This window comes from Lytechinus pictus, chromosome 3, assembly GCF_037042905.1.
Source record: "Lytechinus pictus isolate F3 Inbred chromosome 3, Lp3.0, whole genome shotgun sequence".
Classification (NCBI taxonomy): Eukaryota; Metazoa; Echinodermata; class Echinoidea; order Temnopleuroida; family Toxopneustidae; genus Lytechinus; species Lytechinus pictus.
In genome coordinates this window covers 82,247,565-82,269,951 of record NC_087247.1, presented here as the reverse complement: position 1 = coordinate 82,269,951, position 22,387 = coordinate 82,247,565, and the positions used below count along the sequence as shown (strand labels likewise).

The window sequence follows — 22,387 nt, the reverse complement described above, 5'->3', positions numbered from 1 at the left end:
GAATCACCAAAATTGAAATATGATAAACCGAAAATGACTGGGCTATTTTGATGTCTTAAGAGACATTTTTTAGTTTGATTTTTCTAAATAATAGTCAAATTTCAAAATTACTACCAAATGGAAGGTGAGTAAAAATATGCAGAGGAGAGTGCTTGTAAATACATGTAGAAATTCAATTAAAGATAATTAAGAAATAGGCCTTACTCATGACCTGCTTTTGTCATTGCCACAGCTATATAACATGCCAGGGGTATCTTGCTGGACAGTGCTTTGTTGACAGGGTAAAGAGTTGGATCACCATTCAAATCTGGAGGTGCAAAATCTCTTTCTGATGACAATGACGTTCCTCTTGCTTCTGATGTTTTAGAGTGGTAACCTCCTGATGCAGAAGGGATGGATGTTGGTTGATCTTGACTATGGAGGCGTAGTTTGTTGAGAAGGTCCCAACACCATACATCTAGATTAACCACATCTCCAAGTACAACAGATATCCCCCACTGTATGTGGATATATTTTCAAAAATGTGAAGTAAGTTTACACTAAAAAAATAATATTCTTCTTTAGATTTTAGTTCTGAATAAAAAGTTAAAACATTTTAGACAAAGTATTGGATAACATATTATTAATACTTGGGGAATTTCAAACAGATCATAATAAAAAAAAAAACTGATAGAAACACCTACCAAAATACAAAGTACATGTAAATTCACTTGTATACAAGTTAAGAAGAAGAGAAAGGCATACGGTATGCAATCACAAAAAAGAATATGAAGAGAACATCAACTCTTTGCGGTATTACTATTAACTAGTTCCACTTGAATGAGATTTTTCACCATCACTCTCTCAGAGCAGTTATACTATGACTACTTACAGAAATGGTTGAGGCAATGAAGGCTCCTTGAGATTTCTCTGCTATGTGTTTAGTGAATGCTTCCATGACTAAGATGGCTACCTTACGATGAAGGCTGATATCCAGAACTAGTTCATCCTCCTTGTTACAATATATAATATAGATTAGGAATTAATGTCCATATAATTTGATCAACAGCATAGCAATGCAAATAACAACAGCATCTTCATCTTCTTCATCAAAAGTACCATCATTGTCATCACCCAATTCAACATCTGAAATTATCCTGATTATCATCCTTTAATAGTTTTTTCTCATTTTCCCATTGGCCTACATTGAAAAGGCCATTTTAGATTATAGTGACAAGGGGGATTCCCAAGCTGTTTGTTTTTAAACAAAATCATGTTTTAAGGCCACTTTATGTTTAATTTGCATACACAAAAACAAGGCTTCTAATGAAATATATATGAATACAGAAAAATCAAAAGGGCATAACATCAAATATTTCATCAAATTTGGAAGTAAAATAAGACAAAATGATAGAATACAATCATTAAAAAACCTTATTTTTTCCACAATTAAGAATTTTTACAGTCATTCGTAAGCTTTCACTTGCAAGGCTGCATGCATTGTCAGACATTCGTCATAACTGGCATAGTTGGTGGAGCAGCAGTGCAAAAAAGCATTAGAATGGGATCGTGCATGGATGAGAAAGCATATTGTCTGAAGTCTCTATTCATATTGGGGTTCAGCTCTGCACGACTGTGGAGCCCTCTATCAATGAGGGTTTGGATAACTCAACTTATGGTAGAAATGATGGTGGGACTTGAAATTAAGGTATGGGCCAGTGTGGGTAGCTTTCTTGTAGACAGCAAGTTTGGTTTTACTGTTTGGTTCTTCATGAAGGGGATGGACTTTTCCTGTTCCACTTTGTATGTGAATTTGATACTACATGTACCAGTGTCGTCCACTTGATTATGAAGAGAAGACAATCTTTCCATGCTATTCTTATCCACAATGGCAAGGACATCACCTACATAACACTTCCAGTGTTTGGTTTTGATGTAATCTGGAGCAGTAGGGATGGCTTCCATAAAGAAATTCGCCTTCCATAATGAAATTCACAATTGAAGACACATGACTGCCCATAATTTATCCAAACTTTCTCTCTATATGACACCATAAAACTGGAAATTTGTGGTGGTCAGAATAAAACTCAGTAGCTTCATATCAGTCACTACAAGTTTAGTTCTCTTCTTTATTTCTGGATCATGTTTGAGCAAGTCTTCAACAATGGAGTTTCATTACTCTAGGGGGTGTTGGAAGAAAGGCTTATGGCATCAAAGGAAATCATCGTTTCTCTCTCGTCCAGAATTACCAGGTGCAGATTGTTTCTACAGAACTTTGGAAATGGATCAAGGAGCAAGAGGAGCAAATCAATATTCTCAAACAAGCAAATGATGATCTTGAGCAATACTCCCATCACAACTGTATTAGTATCTTCAAATAGAAGAAAGCTGAGACAAGAACACAGACATGATTGCCCTTGACATCTTTCGTAACTGACTTGGTCTTGATATGTGTTTAGTCGATTGCTGTTATCAGGTTGGAAAGGTTCAAGCATGGTCAGTAGAGCTTTAAATCATAATTTTGTAGCTATCACATTAGATCTAAAAGTTCTGAAGACAATTGAAGGGAAGTGGCATCTAATTCAAGGAGACCTCACAGTGCTAAACCAGGCATTTTATTAAGGTACTCAAACAATAAAGTGACCCACTCTAGGACATCAGATGGAAGAATATTCGCACAAGCTAAAGGCATCTGGAGGAAAACTGAGCACTTCAATTATTTATTCTGATGCAGATCTTTGAATCTAAATATATTGTGACGACTCTAAATGTCTTCTAGCCATCATCTCTTATATCAAACAGATTAAAACCGTCTAAAGCACTAGCAGTTCTGGTAATCTCAGAATTTATATAATATAATGTATATACAAACAACACAGGTAGTATGAAAATGAGTCATTAATTTCCAGCACTCAATTTCTTTTATATATTATGAAAAGAAATATAAAATATTTCAATTTAATAATAAGGAATCATCTTGGTTAAATCACAATACTTTGTGACAATAGCATCCCATATATTCAAATAGAAATCAAACCTTGTTTCAAATTATAAGAAAACAAAAATGTTCATGTTTCAAATTTCATTTATGAAAAATACAAAAGAAATGGCGAGTGAATGAAATCAAAGGTTGCCTTATTTGCATATTGACCATAATAACTGTTTTATGAAATTAAGCAAAACTTTGAAATGTCATAACTTTCTAATTTCACCAACCAATTTTGATTAAATTGTCACTGTTACGCTTACTTGACTTTCTTCGTATCATTCAAATTAACTTTTGCTGCAGTGGACTTTCCCTTTAATCAGAACCACATACTCTGTTGTGGCAAATATGATCTAAAAAAATATAATGCACTCAAAAAGAAAAAAAAATTTCTGTAAATGGATATATCATTCAAAGAATTGAAGGGGGAATGGTTAGAGGTAAATGGATGAATTAACACAGTCCATAGTACAAAAATTGCTTCTCAAAAATTTCCTTAGTTTAGACTTTATCATCTTTACACTCATGAATGTAATACATACCTGTTCAGTGTAACCCCAGTCAAGTTTGGATAAAATAAGCCTTGCTAGTTGGTTCTTCGTGGAGTCTGGACTATGATCTAAAATCCAACCTCGTAGTAGGCTCATATCAGAAACAGAAGGTTTCCAGAGATGCACAGGTAATTCAGAGCATAAGTATACACTCATCTGTAGATAAAGGAAACTAAGTTGATGTTCATCACAAAATATCCCTCAGCATTGCCCTTTGTAACATCCACCCAAACATAAAGGAGCAACCACACAGAAACACTGTTAGTGGCAGTGTTGTTAGCGCTAACAAATCAGCCACTAACACCATGAGCAGAATTACCACACAGAAAGTGCTGTTAGGCGCATGTGTTGTTAGTGGGTTTGAGTCATAGGGTTAGGCAAAATATATGACTTAGTGTAGTGATCTACGTTTGGATTGATACAGTGCAAGGGGCCTTTATCCCATAGGGGCATTTTCACGGTAACTGACATTACACGCCACAATGTTTTCACACCTTTCATTGTGTGTATCTCTAAAACAACAAATGATGGGAGTTTGCTTTTGATAGAGTTAATAAAGTGAACCTTGCTGTATACTCTGATACTAAGTTTTCCTATGTAACCACATTTTTTTACGCATCAGCAAGCAAAAATGTGTCGGTAACTGACATTACGCAAAAGGACATGCAATTTCAGGGTGTTCATTAAAATTGAAATATCTCATGTCCCTGAGTAGATAGAGTAATAATTTGAATATGTAAATATACCTCCGTTACTAGGTTAAGATGTGTCAAAATATTAAACAATTCGTTTTTGTCTTTTGGGGACTATGATAATTTTTCCACAACCATGCTGGTAACTGACATTACGGTAACTGACATTACACTTAATTTGCCATAGAGATAACACATGGAAGTCAAATGTGTTGAATCATTGCATTGTATCTTCTGTGCAGGGCTTCACATGAAAGTGAGCTTGATGTGGAAGTATACCCAAGTTTTTAGGAACATTTCAATGAAAAAACTTTTTCTTTTTTTAAATTCCTTTCTTTGATTTGAACATTTTCATCATTACTTGTCGGTAACTGACAATACACATTAACGTTTACCAGTGCTATATGATTTTCAAAGGCATAATTTTCTTGGTACTTATATGTAAGGCTTTTTAAAATCATAAAAGTTTCATAATACTTCACATTTTTAATTATCCAAAGATAAGAAATGTATGTTTTACTTACTTGGGGGGGGGGGTGGGGTCATATCAGCTACATGTATTCCTATAGTAATTTAAGATTGCATTGACTGTACACATGGATTTTTCTGATTATACACCCATTTACATATATTCATCAGTTTTATATTGACTTTTTAAACCTTTTCCTTCTCCAACCTCCCCCTCCCCTCAAAAAAGGCAAAATGAATAAGGGTCTCCTCCCCTAGGCTACATGTACCCCTCCCCCGAATCTCATGCAGCCATGTAGTTTTATTGATTTCTATTCTGGTCAGTGCAAGCAGTGCTTGTTCATATCTGTCGGATTTCAATTCTCTTCATAATTTGTTTAATCATTTATTTTGCTAATTTCTTTTATAAGCTGTCAACAAAAAATAAACTCCAGCTTCTAAACTGAAACTGAACTATTTGTAAATTTGAAAAAAAAAAAAAAAGTTTCAGTAGATCCATGCAACATTGATCAGAGCTGTCAAATTTCACTTTTCATCTATACTTGTAAACCAAAAACAAAATTGTATCACACATCCACACTACTAACAGGTATAAAAACCAGGAATTTACTTTTAGCGAGGCAATGCTCAAAAGAATCCTAGAAACTAAAAAAGGGACCCTGGAAATCCCCTTTCATCACAATGTTAAGCTTAATTTTTTTTCCAGATTTAGGCAATAGGTTTGGGAAAGTACCCCCTACCCCCCCCCCCCCCCCCCCGAAAACCAAACAAAAAATTGTCTGATACAAACAATTAGGTACTTGGTAAGTGCATGTACAAAACAATTTCATGGTTATTTTTTTTGCACGATGGGAATGCAACTTCCTTCATAATTTCATATAGTATTCCTTGTGAACTATACCTTTTAAAAGTCAATAGCAAGCTCCTTCTGGTGTGACTTTTAAAGTGAAAGACTGAAATAACAAGTATGCAATATTTCTTCACCATAAAATTTACCACATATTTGCATTTCAATATTGGTAACCAACGTTTTATCATGGTAACTGACATTACATCTCGGTAACTGACATTACATTTTCCACTTGGTAACTGACATTACATATATTTAATGGTACCCTATGGCTTCATTGTTAATTAGTAATCTTTAATTTTGGTGTTGAAGGGAGGGGTGTTACCTAGAGAGGAAATGTACCAAGTTTCATATAATATATCCTCTTTTCCAGGAAATGAGAAAAAAAAGTTCATGTTTTCGGTAACTGACATTACATACCATATCACATACTTCATCAATGTTTTTTTATCAGATGAATGAATTACTGGTGTTTCTTTCTGTGGGATTTTAAAAAGTGTTATAATAGCAAGCTAAATCACAGGCAAAAACATCATGATCAAACCTGTTCTTTAAAAATCTGTCAAAACAAAATATTTATCAATATACTATTTTCAACACTAATTTGTATCCATACTTTGGCAGCCATTTTGAAATAAAAAATGGCTGCCAGAGTCAGAAAAAAAATTTGTCTCAGCAACTTCAGGTCTTGTTTTATTAAAAAACATAAAGCATTTGACATGAATATCAACTTGATTTTTTTGCCTCTGTGTCCATCTGTGGTGAAAATGCCCATAGGATTAATGTATTATCCCTATTAAACCAGGGCTCGAATTCACTACATTGATTCTTACTTTGTGATAAAATTATACCGCAGTTTCAATCACTAAATTTTGATTATTTTGACATTATGAAGACCTAAATTTCAATGAAAAATGTTCTATTAACAGCAAATATCACTAATTAATTGTTGGATATAACACTAATAAAAAACAAGGCAAAAGCAATTTTGTGTCTCGCCCACTTATGAAAATAACCAGAAATATTGTGATTTGCGAGTGCACGCAACAGAATTATATCGAAACTTCATTGTGAAATGACTGGGATGGATTAACACTTGTCATAAGAGCCTTGCACGTAACTTTAATGTTGACCTGAAAATGACCTTTGACCTTACTATGTGACCTCCGACTGCAGTATAACATGCAAGTCGCCTAAGTACATCTACCATCCAAGTTTTGTTGAAAAGTGACTTACGGTTGCGGAGTTAGGTGTCACAAGAGAGTCTTGCATGTAAACTTTAATGTTGACCTGAAATGACCTTTGACCTTACTATGTGACCTCCGACTGCAGCATAACATGCAGGTCCCCCAAGTCCATCTACCATCCAAGTTTGGTTGAAAAGCGACTTACGGTTGTGGAGTTAGGTGTCATAAGAGAGTCTTGCATGTAAACTTTAACGTTGACCTGAAAATGACCTTTGACCTTACCATGTCACCTCCGACTGCAGCATAACATGCAGGTCCCCCAAGTCCATCTACCATCCAAGTTTGGTTGAAAAGCGACTTACGATTGTGGAGTTAGGTGACATAAGAGAGTCTTGCATGTAAACTTTAACGTTGACCTGAAAATGACCTTTGACCTTACCATGTGACCTCCAACTGCAGGATAACATGCAGGTCCCCCAAGTCCATCTACCATCTAAGTTTGGTTGAAAAGCGACTTACGGTTGCGGAGTTAGGTGTCATAAGAGAGGTTTGCATGTAAAATTTAACGTTGACCTGAAAATGACCTTTGACCTTACGATGTGACCTCAGACTGCAGCATAACATGCAGGTCCCCCAGGTCCATCTACCATCCAAGTTTGGATGAGAAGCAACTTACGGTTGTGGAGTTATGTGTCATTACAGGTTTGTGACGGACGGACGACGGACGATATTTGGATCCCTAAGTCTCGCCTTCACCTCTGGTGGGCGAGACAAAAATGAATGACAAAATTGTGATAGACTTTTGCATAATTTCAGTAAGAAAAGGTTGTATTTAAATGAATATCAGGAATGTACAAGCAAGCTGCATGATGATGTCATTTGTCATCTGCCCAATTATTAACAATTGTATGTATAAAATCATGTTTATTTAAACTTTATTTGTCCCCAGATGGGAAATAAATACATGTATGACCACTGCTTCATGGATCATCATGACCATAGACATGTTTAAATACAAGCATGTAATGTTGAAACATTCACCAGTTCACAGTAACATCAGAAAAAAGGGAATGAGGTGTGGGACTTGGCAAAGTAGGTCCATTTCTAGGATATACATGGTGGCATAGGCCTAATTGCTTTCAAAATACTGCAGTGTTCACTTCATTCAGTTAATTTATTTATTTTCCTTTCATATCTTTCAATGAAGAATTCTATTATTTTTCACCAGAGTTTATTGGAATTTACAGTCTTCTCATCTAATTTCATTCTGTTTACTCAAATGGGGGCTTGAGTACTCTTAAATCGATCTAGGTCTATTTCAAAGCACTTGGTATAAAATTGGAGACGAGTTTTATACGTAGCGCAGGCAAGAAATATCCACTAACATTGTCACCACCGGTGCCCTTGGTACTGTTAGTGAATAGTTCAAACACTAGCGCTAATGTTAGCTTCTGTGCAACCTTGTAATGTTGTCTAACAGTGCTAGCTAGTGATTCAGCTAGAATTATGCTTCTGTGCGGCCAAAATCTCGCTAACGGTGCTGTTAGTGCTTTGTTAGCGCTAACAACATTTCTGTGTGGCCGGTACAGATAAACTTAAGCATTTATGGGAAAGCTGTCAAAAGTGTTTTTTTAATATTAGTTTTTTTTTTATTAAAGTAGATATTTCAGTATTGATAGATGCTCAAAATGAATTTTTGTTGAAACTTGTGTGCACACTAACCTTTTTGTCCAGGGTGTAAAAAATAGGTTACACACAATTTACACAATTTTTAGCAGTCTCCCAATCAAATGAAATGCTATTTGCCTAATAGTATGTTCATTTTGATCAGTGTGTCCAATCAGAACAATAGTTTTAAATTTCAGTTTGTTTTATATGTGGTTGAGGATTCACAATGTACAATAACATTATTTCATAAACACAAATTAAAGAATGAAAGTTACCGATCCAATGACATCCATAGATGACTGGATAAGACTGAAGATGTTGGTGATAATAAAAGGATGAGTGAGTGCCACACTAGCAAGTAATTCCCTTCCAACCTTAGAACATGAGTCTCTGGTATATTTGTTCACATAAGCAAGCTGAAAAAAACGACAGAAAATGCAGTTATCACATAAAGAAAAGTCACTGTTTTCAAATCGTCACTCATTAGCATTGTTTAAAGTCTGTATTTCCCACTCTTCAATAACTGCCATCCTCAGTACCCATCTGACACCTCTCTTTGCACATAATCAAATGTTTTCTTTAGATCAGCAAAAGCAAAATACAACTGCCTCTTTTCTTGCGTATAAGTAGAAGTAGTGATAGTAAAAGTAGTATTAGTAGTAGAATAGTAGTAGTAATGGTATACAAATAGCGAATAGGCATGAGTGCGATGGTGCTACATTTCACACGAGGTGAAAGAAAGATGCTCTATCCAACGAGGCATTAATAGCCGAGTTGAAAAGAGCATCAGGCTGTACACGTATTTCACCTTCATTTATTATTGAGCGCAATGAATTGAATCGAATTGTCACTTAACCTCCTAAAGCCGTGTAGTGGTACATTTTGGATGGTAGTTGTACACTAGTAGTTATTAATTAATGGCTCACCTCATAGACTTCATTAGTGATAGTGATTACGAAGTCAGGTTCTTTGTTACTTCTAGCACTGGCCATGTTAGCAAATGTTGTTAGCAGATATATTACCTCAGACATTGGCATGTTCAGGAGCCTATTGCCGAAATTTGCTATTTTGGTAGAATCTGCTGGGAGAGACATCAAGTTTTAAATACTAAGAATGAAATAAACCTACTGGTAGACAAAAGGGCATTTGAAATTATATGCAATGTCATTAATTCTATTTCGTGAAACTAATGGCACTTCATTCTTAGTAGTTGATCTTCCAAAATACTCACATTTGGAATTTTAACTGGACATTGTGGTGGTTGAAGGTTTCTAAGATTGTGGCTTTAAATTTAGCTTAATCAGTTACACATAGCAGGATAAGGCTACCAAATGGCTACCGATAATCAAATTTTCTTGATTCATTTGAAGAAACAACGGTGATACTAGATCCTCTAATGTGCATGTGGTTCAAAATGCAATTCTATAACCAAGTAACATAAATTTGTAAAAATAAATGCTATTTACAAAATCCAAGCTCAGGTTAAGAATTTGATGTTGACAACAGAACTGCTGTTGGAAAAGCAGATCCTATGGCCCGTATTCTGAAGTCGCGTTTGACTTAAACTCAGGTTTAAAGTTGTGCTTCAAGTATGGATAGCCAATTGTTACATAAATCAAGAACAGTGGAGATACATGTATCATATTTCAGCTCATTTGGCTCTCAAATCATTCATAATTGTCTAGGAAGTATAAATAGATGATTGTCTTCACCATCGATGAATCAGGAAAGAGCACGGAAAACATACAAAACATACAACTTAATAAAAATTTCAGCACAGAGTTAGACCACGGTCTAAGTTAAACCTGACTTCAGAATACGGGCCTATTATCTCTTCTGCTCAGCAGAAGAGATAATAGGATAAAGTGTGGTCTAATCATAAAAATTCATGACTCGGTCAGAGGATAATTGAAAATCTTGTAGTGGTTTTTGCTGTGTTTCCACAAGAATTTAAAGTTGTAGTTATTACAAACCTGAAAGGTCCCACTTGTATTCATCTAACCTGGCTCTGGTTTTAACATTGATCGAGGTTGATGAGCAAACTTCTCCTTTATCAGAATGATGTAGAAACCACAGTAACTTCCACACCATATAAGATGACAAGCAGGAGTATGGCATGTCAGCTAAGAATTGCCATGTACCAAGCCTAAATGAATAACAAGAGATACGTTGAAATATGTTAATTATTCTGTTCTATAATATTATACAGATAAAGAATATTAGCCAAACTTCAAAGATATTGTAATGAAATTCGCTCATTTACCAAATGTTAGTAGTAAAGAATACCACTGCACAAATGTAGGAGTGACAAATTGTATTGATAGCATCCAAGTAGTCAGACAGCCAGTGAGGCCAGGTACATGTAGGAGTGACAAATTGTATTGATAGCATACAAGTAGTTAGACAGCCAGTGAGGCCAGGTAGGAGTGACAAATTGTATTGATAGCATACAAGTAGTCAGACAGCCAGTGAGGCCAGGTACATCAGCATCAGCAATATACGGAAGAGAAGGTAGTCCTGTAAGTCTTCCGGTCGCTTCTTCTTAAGGAAATACAGACGATACAGCTTTGAGGGTACGCCAAAGAGTTGGATCACGTGCTACATAGTGAAGATTGGACCAATGAATGTCCAGTTTTCTTTTAAATGTATTAAGACTAGGTGCAGTGACCACTGACTCAGGAAGATTGTTCCAGTCATTGACAACTCTTTGACTAAAAGAGTGCCCTCTGAGGTTGAGTCTGCATTGCTGCTTAAAAATTTTCAATGAGTGACCTCTAGTTTCGCGGGCTTGGTGCATTGTGAAAAACTTATCAACTTGGCAGAAATCAATACCATGAAGAAATTTGTAAACTTGAATCATGTCTCCACGTTTCCTTCTACAAATGTATATACAAGTGAATGTAGTTTCAAATATTTGAGTCTCCCTTCATATGGCTTGTTGACTAAGATTCTGGACTCTTTCAAGCTTGTCAATGTCCATTAAAAATCTTGGATTCCAGGCACTATTCCCATACTCCAGATGAAGTCTGACGAGTGATTTATACAAGATGGGAAGTGTCACTTCACTCAAATACGAGAAGGATCGTTTTACAATGCCAAATATTTGATTAGCTTTGTTAACTGCAAGGGATACGTGTTTGTGGAAAGTCAAATCAGGATCAACAAGAATGCCAAGATCTTTCTCTTCTGTGGAAGATTGCAGAAGTTTACCTTCCATGGTATAGCTTGACAGTTGGTTTCCTCGTCCGAGGTGAAAAGTTTTACATTTAGTGTTGTTGAATTTCAACTGCCAATCGTTGGACCACTGGACTGCAGAGTCCAAATCACCCTGAAGGTCAAGCACATTGGATACACTTCTAACTGCACTATAAATCTTTGCATCATCAGCGTACATTTGAATATTACTTGTAATAGCATCTGGTAAGTCATTGATAAATATGATGAACAAAATCGGGCCGAGAATACTTCCTTGTGGAATTCCACTGATCGCATTAGCCCAGGCTGACTTAGCTTCATTAACGACAACTCGTTGTGTACGTCCAGTGAGAAATTCTTGGATCCATTTAAGTAATTTTCCGGAGACACCATATGAGTTCACTTTACTGATCAATCTGCTATGGGGGACAGAGTCAAATGCTTTGCTAAAGTCCATGTAAATTACATCAATTGGTTCTCCCAAATCAAGCATACGGGTCCAGTCTTCAAGTTGGGTGAGCAACTGCATAGTGCATGATCTCCCAGGAATAAACCCATGTTGAGCATTGGATATGAGATTATTCTGTAACATATGTTCCATAATGACATCCCTCACACATGACTCCATAACTTTGCAGACAATAGAAGTGAGGCTGATAGGCCGATAGTTCAAAGCAGAATTCCGGCTCCCTTTCTTGTGAATTGCAGTAATATTCGCAGATTTCCAATCTGAAGGGAGAACACCTTCGTCCAGTGATTTACAAAATAGCATAGTAAGTGGTACGGATAGAACAGATGCACACTCTTTCAGAACTTTAGGATGAATCATGTCAGGTCCAGGTGACTTATTAGCATTAAGATTCTTCAACTTACTAGCAACAGATTCAGTTGTCAATAATACATCTTCGATGAAAGGTCCATTAAATGTCTGACGCCAAGGTGGAATATGAGAGACATTTTCATTGGTAAAAATATCCTTAAAGTGCTGATTCAGGATGTCAGCTTAACCCTGGTCAGAACTAATTCTGGTCCCATCATTCTTCATCAACGAGCCAATGTTACTCCTCAATTTTGTCTTGCTATTGACATGTTTCCAGAACATCTTGGGATTAGACTTCACCTTACTCGCGATTCTGAGCTCATGTTCACGTGCCAGGGACCGGGTGGAACTGCGAAGTTTGTCTCTAATGCTGGAATATCTAAGATAATCGACTGGTGAATGGCTCCGAGTGTAGCTTTTCCATGCACGACGTTTTTTCCTGGATTCTGCTAGTGTTTTTCTTGTTATATAAAAGTTTTTCTGCTTGTCTTTCTTTGGTACAAGAGTAGGAATACATTATTGTACTATACTGTCATATAGTTTGAGAAATCTACTCCAGCTTTCATTACATCCATGTGACAGGACATCATTCCAATCAGTGTCATCAAATAATTCGCGCATTTTATTGTAGTCACCCTTATCGTATAAGTACATGCGCTTACTATTTTTGTGTTCCGAGGCTTTCTGTACTTGGAGGGAAATGTCTAAACAGCTGTGGTCGCTATGACCCAGTGGGGGTAGGTAGTCAATACATGAAATTAACTCTGGATTGTTTGTGATCACCAGGTCCAATATATTGGGATTTTCATTCTTCCTAAATCTTGTTGGTTGAAGAACTAGTTGGTGATAGAATACGTCTTGTAGTCTTCAAGAATCTATTCGGCGGACTGTCTAAACTACCTCTTGAGTACCACATGTCCCAATCAATTTCGGGGAAATTAAAATCTCCTATAAGAATTAAAGGTTGGTCTCTCAGAGATCTGGTTTCTTCAATAAGTTTACAAAGTTCTTCAGAGTTTTCATCACTACTTGAAGGGCTCCTGTAAACACAGCCAATCACCAAACTTGAGGTACAGTGTACTACTAGTTTGAATACTACACAAAACAACTTCACAGAAGTCAGAATTAATGTCAATAACATGGGCTTGAAGATAACGTTTCACATAAATGCAGATGCCTCTACCACGTGGATTATCATCTTCCAGATTTGTAAAAATATCATAACTATCCAATGCAATATTTACTGGGGAGAGTTTGTACAGGCTATATTTCGGCTTAACTTCTGTCACTGCTATAACATCAGGATCAAGTTTACCTACATGTAGGAGTGACAAATTGTATTGATAGCATACAAGTAGTTAGACAGCCAGTGAGGCCAGGTAGGAGTGACAAATTGTATTGATAGCATACAAGTAGTTAGACAGCCAGTGAGGCCAGTTAGGAGTGACAGATTGTATTGATAGCATACAAGTAGTTAGACAGCCAGTGAGGCCAGGTAGGAGTGACAAATTGTATTGATAGCATACAAGTAGTCAGACAGCCAGTGAGGCCAGGTAGGAGTGACATATTGTATTGATAGCATACATGTACAAGTAGTTAGACAGCCAGTGAGGCCAGGTAGGAGTGACAGATTGTATTGATAGCATACATGTACAAGTAGTTAGACAGCCAGTGAGGCCAGGTAGGAGTGACAGATTGTATTGATAGCATACATGTACAAGTAGTTAGACAGCCAGTGAGGCCAGGTAGGAGTGACAAATTGTATTGATAGCATACAAGTAGTCAGACAGCCAGTGAGTCCAGGTACATGTAGGAGTGACAAATTGTATTGATAGCATACAAGTAGTTAGACAGCCAGTGAGGCCAGGTACATGTAGGAGTGACAAATTGTATTGATAGCATACAAGTAGTTAGCCAGTGAGGCCTGGGGCGGTATTCTGAAAACGTTCTTATCTTAATTTGGTTCTTATATACGTCACGTTCTCAAATTGGTATTCTGAAAAGGTTCTTATCTTTTTCTTATATTTGTTCTTGTCTTTTTCTTATCTTGCTTTCCATCGATGCCGAGCGCGGAAATTTATCATTCGCGCATATGATACAAAAGCGCGCTAAAAGATAAGAACAAAATAAAGATAATTGGTATTCTGAAAACGTTCTTATCTTTTATCTTTCTTATCTTTTTACGATATCTATGATAATATTTGAGATAGCTAGAGGGTAATCACATCTTACGATGTCCGCATTCTTTCTTGGTAAAAATCGTTGGCCACTGGTAGTAACAAGTATTCATCCCACCTTTTTTTTTTCATTTACCCTTTATTTTGCCCGTCTCTTATTTCCATCCCTTTTTCTTTCTTTTTTTCTTTCTTTCTTTCTTCCTTTTGTTCTGTCTTTCTTTATTTCATTTATTTATTTTCTCTTTTTCTTCCTTTCTATCTGTTTGTCTTTTTTCCTTTCTTTCATTCTTCATTTATATCTTTTGTTCTATTCTTTTGAATCTTTTAACTTCTTCCTTATTTTTTTTATGCGGTATTTAATTTATTCTTTATTTTTCTTCCTTTTTTATTTTCCCTTTTCGATTTTGTCCTTTTTTTTCTTTACTAAGTTTTTACTTTTCCCCTTTTCTCTCTTTCTTTCTGTTTTTCTTTTCCTTCCTTCCTTTACTTTATTTTTTGTAATCTTTTTATTTCTTCTTTCTTTTTCTTTCATCTTTATATTAGTTTTTTTTTTTTATTCATTTTATTTGTTCCTTTCTTTCCTCCTTTCCTTAATTTTCATTTTTCTGCTTATTCTTTTTTTTGCTTTCTTTCTCTTATAATTTCTTTCATTTTATTTTTTTTTTTCGCTCGTTTGTTTGCTCTTTCTTTCATTCGTTTTATTTCTGCTTGATGACACTAAATGTGTGCCTTAGTTAGGCCTACTTTCTTCTTTCTTTATTCTAATTTATGTTGTTTTTTTTGCTCATTCTCATTTCGTTCGTTCTATATTTACTCTTTCTTCTATTAATTAAAAAATATATTTTTCTTTATTCTTTACATTAATCTTTCTTCGTTTTTTTTCATTCATTCTTCATTTTTCCTGCCTTTTAATTTCCCTTTCTTTTTCTTTCCTTCTTTGAATTTACCTTTCTTTTTATCTTTATTTAATTTTCAATTTTGCTTTAATTTTCCTTTCATCTTTTATCTTCTCTCTTTTATCTCTTTCTTTCGTTGTTTCTCTCTCTCTCTCTCTGTCTCTCTCTCTCTTTATTTCTTTGTTTCATTTTCCCCTTTTCTCTCTTCCTTCACTTTTTAAAATTTTCATTCCTTCCTTTTCTTTTTTTTACTTTCTATCATTTGTTTTTTCTAACTTTTTGGGGTTATTTATTCCTTCATTTTATCCTTTTTAATCTTTTTATTTTGTCCATTTTCATTTTTTTCCCTCAAAGTTTTTTTTCCTTTTCCTTCATTATTTTTCCTTCAATATTTTATCATTGATTATCATTCTATTTATTACTCCTTTTTCTTTCTTGTGTTCTTTCCTTTTTTATTTCTTTTGATTTTTTAATTTTCTTTTTATTTCTTTTTGCTTGCTTTCTTTCATTTACCTTTTCTTTCTTTCATTGTTTTCTGCTTTGATTTTTTCATTGTTTTATATTTCTGCTTCATTATGACCCTTTTCTGTCTTCTTACTTACCTACTTACTTTCTTTCTTCCTGTTTTATTCTTTATTCGTAACTGCTTTCTTTACCTTTTTTCTTTCTTTCTACATTTTGTGCACATGTCTCGAAATAATAATCAGTCATTGCGTATGAAATGCCTATTTCGCGCAATGCGCCAGAAACAGTGTACGCGCAGGGCCCATGATATTCTCTTCACATAAGGAATGCTTCTATTGGTTAAACTGCCAATATAAAGCGCATTTTGATTGGTAATATCTTAAAAATGGGCGTGTTGAAGATAAGAAGGAGGCAGTCCTTACAGAGATAAGAACGCGTTGAGAAGATTGTCAGAATACCGATTTGCAATGATTTTAGCGTCTTCTTATCTCATTGAGATAAGAACAAAGATAAGAACGTTTTCAGAATACCAACCCAGAGATGGCACACCATATTGTGAATCTACCGAATTGGGTTTAACCAAGAAACAACACATACTCCTCTTTGTAGCACTGTCAAACTCAATAGGTAGGAAATACCTGATGAACAGTTGAATACAGAAAAGCTTGAAAGGGACAAATCAGTCATTTCTTGAATGCAAACAAGGTATTACTGGCAGAAACATGAAGCAAAGGATAGATCAGGTAGCCAAAAATTGTGCGCTTGCTGATAAAACCCATGACTGTAACAATGTCAGGGAGAAAGGGTGATGTTGATAAAACAGACAAAATATTTCATAATTAAAAGCACTGGGAGAAAGACTGAATGGTAAAAGAAACTTTCCAATTAGTTATGTTTGCACTTTCATGCAAACAGATTCTACAAAAGAGAGAACCATGATAGCAAGCTATCTATTTGTTGCTTTGTCTACACAATGTGGGATATATTTGTACCCAAGCTGCTGGTCCACCTTCAGCTATGTCTCCATGTCCCCAGAGTGAATATTATGTTTGCTTGAAAGGAAAACCATGAGTCTCATAAACTGAATAACAAAAAAAAAAACATAAACACAAAAAAAAACTCTAGAGTTTGCAGAGAAAGGGACATCTAAACGCCAACAACAGTAGTGCACAAAACAAATGAAGCACATAGTTCAACAAAAACATCCAAACCATTGCTTAACATCAAAGTCTATGAAAAGTGTGAACAAGGTGTTGGAGGTTTTGGCATATTCAAAGGAACCTTTTTTTTTTTTTTTTTTTTTTTTTTTAAAGAAATAAATTGATTTCTATAGAAAACTACAAAAAAAATTATTTTGGATATGTTGAAGTGATTGTCAAAATCAGGACCTGTGATCTACATAATTTTTGTGGACACATGGTGGTATTTTTTGAGGATCTTTCCAGGACCTCTATTCACAGGATGAGGATAGTAATGTACACTGCACTACCCTGCAGAGCATTTCCTCAATCTCACCATACATTATAGAACTTATGATACACTGTACCACCCTGAAAAACACCTCATCAAACTCAACATACCTCAGAGCCCTCATGATACACTGCACCACTCTGAAGAACACCTCATCAAACTCAACATACCTCAGAGCCCTCATGATACACTGCACCACTCTGAAGAACACCTCATCAAACTCAACATACCTCGGAGCACTCATGATACATTGTACCGCCCTGTAGAACACCTCATCAATATCAACATATATTGGAGCACTCATGATACACTGTACCCCCCTGAAAAACACCTCATCAAACTCAACATACCTCAGAGCCCTCATGATACACTGCACCACTCTGAAGAACACCTCATCAAACTCAACATACCTCAGAGCACTCATGATACATTGTACCGCCCTGTAGAACACCTCATCAATATCAACATATATTGGAGCACTCATGATACACTGTACCGCCCTGAAAAACACCTCATCAAACTCAACATACCTCAGAGCCCTCATGATACACTGCACCACTCTGAAGAACACCTCATCAAACTCAACATACCTCTGAGCACTCATGATACATGTACATTGTACCGCCCTGTAGAACACCTCATCAATATCAACATACATCGGAGCACTCATGATACACTGTACCGCCCTAAAAAACACCTCATCAAACTCAACATACCTCGGAGCACTCATGATACACTGCACTACTCTGAAGATCACCTCATCAAACTCAACATACCTCAGAGCACTCATGATACATTGTACCGCCCTGTAGAACACCTCATCAATATCAACATACATCGGAGCACTCATGATACACTGTACCGCCCTCAAAAACACCTCATCAAACTCAACATACCTCGGAGCACTCATGATACACTGCACCGCCCTGAAGAACATCTCATCAATCTCAACCTGTATCATCTGTAGAGTTATCTCATGGTGAGAGTTTGAACCAGGTAAGATTGTTCCTTCTGAGTCTCTGCAAACTTCGAGTCTCCATGTCTTGTAGTTGGTCCAATGATAAGATACATACTGTACAGTGTGCCTAAGAGTATAATTATTCAAAGTAAAAACTCCTTGTTTAAAACATCAGAACATGGTATTCAACTAAATACTAACATATACCTTATTGGCAAATTAATGCTTGATAAAACTCATTTCTATAATACAAAAATCTTGATAGGAAGAATAAAAGGTTCTCTAATATCTTAACAGCACATTTTATTCTTAGTTAACTTAAAAATTATAAGCTTTCTCAGCATCTGCTGATTAAATAGACACCTTACAAAAACTATATGCTCCACCTTCTAGCAAAAAAAAATGAGCTAAGCATCTTACCACATTCCCATTTCCCAAGTGTCTAATCTATAATAAAATGTGAGGATTATTAACTATTTGAGTTTGGTCTTTGATTCTAATACCATTATGCTTAATCCCCTTCATCTCCTTCAGGGGGCATACAAAGATCGTTAAATTCTTATAAAGGCTCATGATCATCATAGGGTATAAAATTTTGTTTAGCGCATAGAATCCTTCAGAATCCTTGCCTTTAAACACATTGTAGGGGCATCATACAATCATGCAGGGGAATTGCATGATACAATATATAGCCTACTGTTGTTTGTCTTTGGCCATATGTGGTGCCCAATACATCAATTTTTACAATGGCCATAAAACATGTAAACATGAAAAAATTAATCTGTAGCCAACAATGATGACCCCTATAAATCCTAGACTTATTTAATGTACTATGATCACAGCAAATGTAATAATACTTGCCTATTTAACACCAAATACCTCTTTTTCAGAAGTGTGTTCTAAATAAAGCTTTAGTGAGGAAAAAATACTTGGCCAATTAAAAAAAAAAAATAGATGCAGCTCTGACTTTTCAAAAATTGCTTTAAAACAGTGACAATATTTATTTCAACAATTGGACAGCAGTGTAAAAGATTTTTAAAGAAGACCTGACATTTACCTGATTAGTCTGCCAATTCTCTTGACAAATTGACGATATCTTGATCTATTGAAGGTTTGAAGGCCAGTATTGAAGATTTGGATGAGAGTTGAACTGAATGCAATTAATTTCAGTATATCTTGGCTATCTACCTTCTCTATGTTGTACTCTTTGTCAGCTAATAAATGTAGAGAGAACAAATTTGCTTTATTCCATAATCAATCAGGATACAACACCTGAATATTTGAAAGTACAAATCAACCTTGGTTGTTATTGTAAAAAAAAATAATCATTGGTGTTTCTGTGGTCACTCTCATTTGTTTTTTGTTTAGTCAATGATGAGAGGAGGGGTGTTACACCTACAAATGTAATAAACGCCAAAAAATGTAAAAACGCCCACGAATGTAATAAGACTTTACCCACAAATGTAATAACACTTTACCCACAAATGTAATAATTTTTGATCGCCCACAAATGTAATAAAGTTGAAGGGATTTTGGGCGAATCTGTTCTCAACTAAAACCCTATAGTAATGTGTTTATATAGCGCAGTCTTTTCTCCACACCTGGTTATATAAAACATTTAAACAATCTTCCAAACAAAGACCCCACAATCAAATCTTCTTAATGTTGAATAACATAGAAATATAGCAGTCTTTCCTCCAGACCCAGATTTTTCAAATAGCAAATGATAAAAGAAAACAAAAAATAATCATAATGAAAAAAAAAAAACTATCTTAACATGGAAATATAGCATAGTCTTTCCTCCAAACCCCGTTATCAAAAAAAAAAAAATTAAAAAAAATATATAACACAAACAAACAACAAAAAAAGACCCAGTGCTCAATCGTATCAACATTAAACAGCATGGAAATTTTTTTAAATTAGAAATTACTGAGTCTGGAAGAAAAACTATGTTTCAAATGCATTCTTTATTAATTACAGGATCTTCGGCTCGGAGAGGGTTTTAATTTAAATGGTTTTCTTTGTTTCTTTTGTTGTTCTGATTTGTTATTTTAAATACACTAGTCTGGTTAAACTAAGTATGCGCTATCACATGGTTTTATAGTTTGGGAGATACTGGATTATTAAAACAGAGGGTTGTGGGTTCAAATCAAAGCCATGGTGTAATTTCCTTCAGTAAGAAATTTTTCCACATTGTGCTGCACTCAACCCAGGTGAGGTGAATGGGTACCCGGCAGGATTTCAAAGAAATACCATAGGACAACACATAGAACTGGACATTAGAAAATCAGTATTTTGCATGAAACCATCAGTATTCTTCTCATTTTTCAGTACAAAATACTGAATATCCATACTACTTGGCAGCACTGATAATAACATCGTGCCTCGGAATAGAATATTTCTAGATAGATGGCGTTATATAAATGCCTATAATTATTATTATTACTCCACAGGAATAAGAATATGACAGGGTCTTAAGTTTTTAAGATTGTTTAAATTCTTTTTTTAAATGACTTGGTCTGGAATAAAGACAGTGCTCTGAACATGTACATTTCTACATGGTCTCAGTTTGGAGGATGTTGGTTTTTAGGTGAGGGGGTTAGGTTTAATTGCTATTTATTCTTGAAATAACCGGGTCTGGAGGAAAGAATACAATCGATCTTCATGTTATTCCACAGGAATTAGATTATGGGGTATTCATTTGAAATATTTTTTTAACTATTTTTTTCTTGTTTTAAATAGTAACCAAGTCTAAAGTAAGAGTGCTTGCTTTACCCATGCATTATTACAATGTTTTGATGGGGTCTTATTAGTTTTTTTTTTTTAAACTGGGTGTGGGCTACAGAAAACGCTCTCAACCCATATTTTTTTTACTGGGTCTAAATTTTGAAGATTGGTATTAGCTTTGAAGCTTTTTATTCCTTTTTTAAATAACCAGGTCTGGAGGAAAGACTATGCTTAATCCCCAAAAGGACTGGATGGCCATCATGGCCTGGCCCCCCCCACCTACGCTTCCCGCAATAATTCCGAAACGCAAAAAGACAGCGCCGCAAATTTGTTTTCCTATTTTCTTTGAAGTCTTGCGCAACTTTTGAGACCAAATTTGCGACATACATGTACGGATATATAGTATCGCATCGTCACATGACTTTATACAAGACAATGTCATGTTGAAAATGGCTGATTTTTATAATTTTTGTGTACAAAGTCTATAGGAGATGAAATTCATAAAAGGTGATTACTTTTCGTTCTAGTTGGTCTGCTAAATTAATTTAGGGTTGAATTTAGTTGCTAAAGGTCAAGTCCACCCCAGAAAACAGTTGATTTAAATAAATTGAGAAAAATCAAACATGAGCAATAAAGTGAGCAAACTGAGCAATAAAGTGCAATAACGAGCAATAAAGTGGGCAAACTGCTAACTAGACAGCTGGCAGCCGTCTGTTTTGAGGAGTTTTTTAAACACTTTTAATTTTTTTTTTCTCCTCGTACACAGACGGCTCGCTATCGTGCAGCCAGGCATTAGGGGGTTAACAATGCAAAATCCTCCCGACGGGGCTCATCGATTTTTGTCTTTATTTCATAAAAATATACAAAAAGAACTGGCAAGGTGATGTATAGGATAGGATAGAGAGTGGGGCAAGAATGGAGGTTACTTCTGTGTCTGAAAATCCATTTAAATCTCTTTGATCCTTCTGGTTCTTTGAGTTTTGTTGCTATCATTCTGTTAATTAGATTGTTACAATCCAGATTGTTGATTTTGGTGGGATATTTTTGACATCAAAAAGGATATTTTGAAGCTGAATTTTGAGTCTCCCTGCATCTGTATGTCCTCTGCCTGGCTCTGGTCCCACATGCTGGATTTCTAGTGGGACATGTCAACAAGAGGTTGTGTGGCACATAGACATCTCTACCAAGCTACAGTCTTGCAAGTATAACTATCCTTGTGATTAAATACCATTTATAGATATTATACACCAACTCAACATCAGTCTTCACTTCTTGACTCAACCATCAAGTGAATAGGC

General features: G+C 35.5%; 1 protein-coding gene across 1 annotated transcript in view; it reads right to left on the bottom strand.

Moving 5' to 3' along the window:
* The window catches only part of LOC129257996 (ectopic P granules protein 5 homolog), a 110,653-nt gene that overhangs the window by 47,015 nt on the left and 41,251 nt on the right, over positions 1 to 22,387 (bottom strand). The window contains exons 10-17 of the mRNA XM_064096120.1: positions 19,420 to 19,576; positions 18,301 to 18,489; positions 10,355 to 10,527; positions 9,308 to 9,459; positions 8,657 to 8,797; positions 3,508 to 3,672; positions 872 to 991; positions 205 to 497 (exon numbers count right to left, since the gene is read on the bottom strand). Coding sequence (XP_063952190.1) covers positions 205 to 497; positions 872 to 991; positions 3,508 to 3,672; positions 8,657 to 8,797; positions 9,308 to 9,459; positions 10,355 to 10,527; positions 18,301 to 18,489; positions 19,420 to 19,576 — 1,390 coding nt within the window. The remainder of the gene's footprint in view (positions 1 to 204; positions 498 to 871; positions 992 to 3,507; positions 3,673 to 8,656; positions 8,798 to 9,307; positions 9,460 to 10,354; positions 10,528 to 18,300; positions 18,490 to 19,419; positions 19,577 to 22,387) is intronic.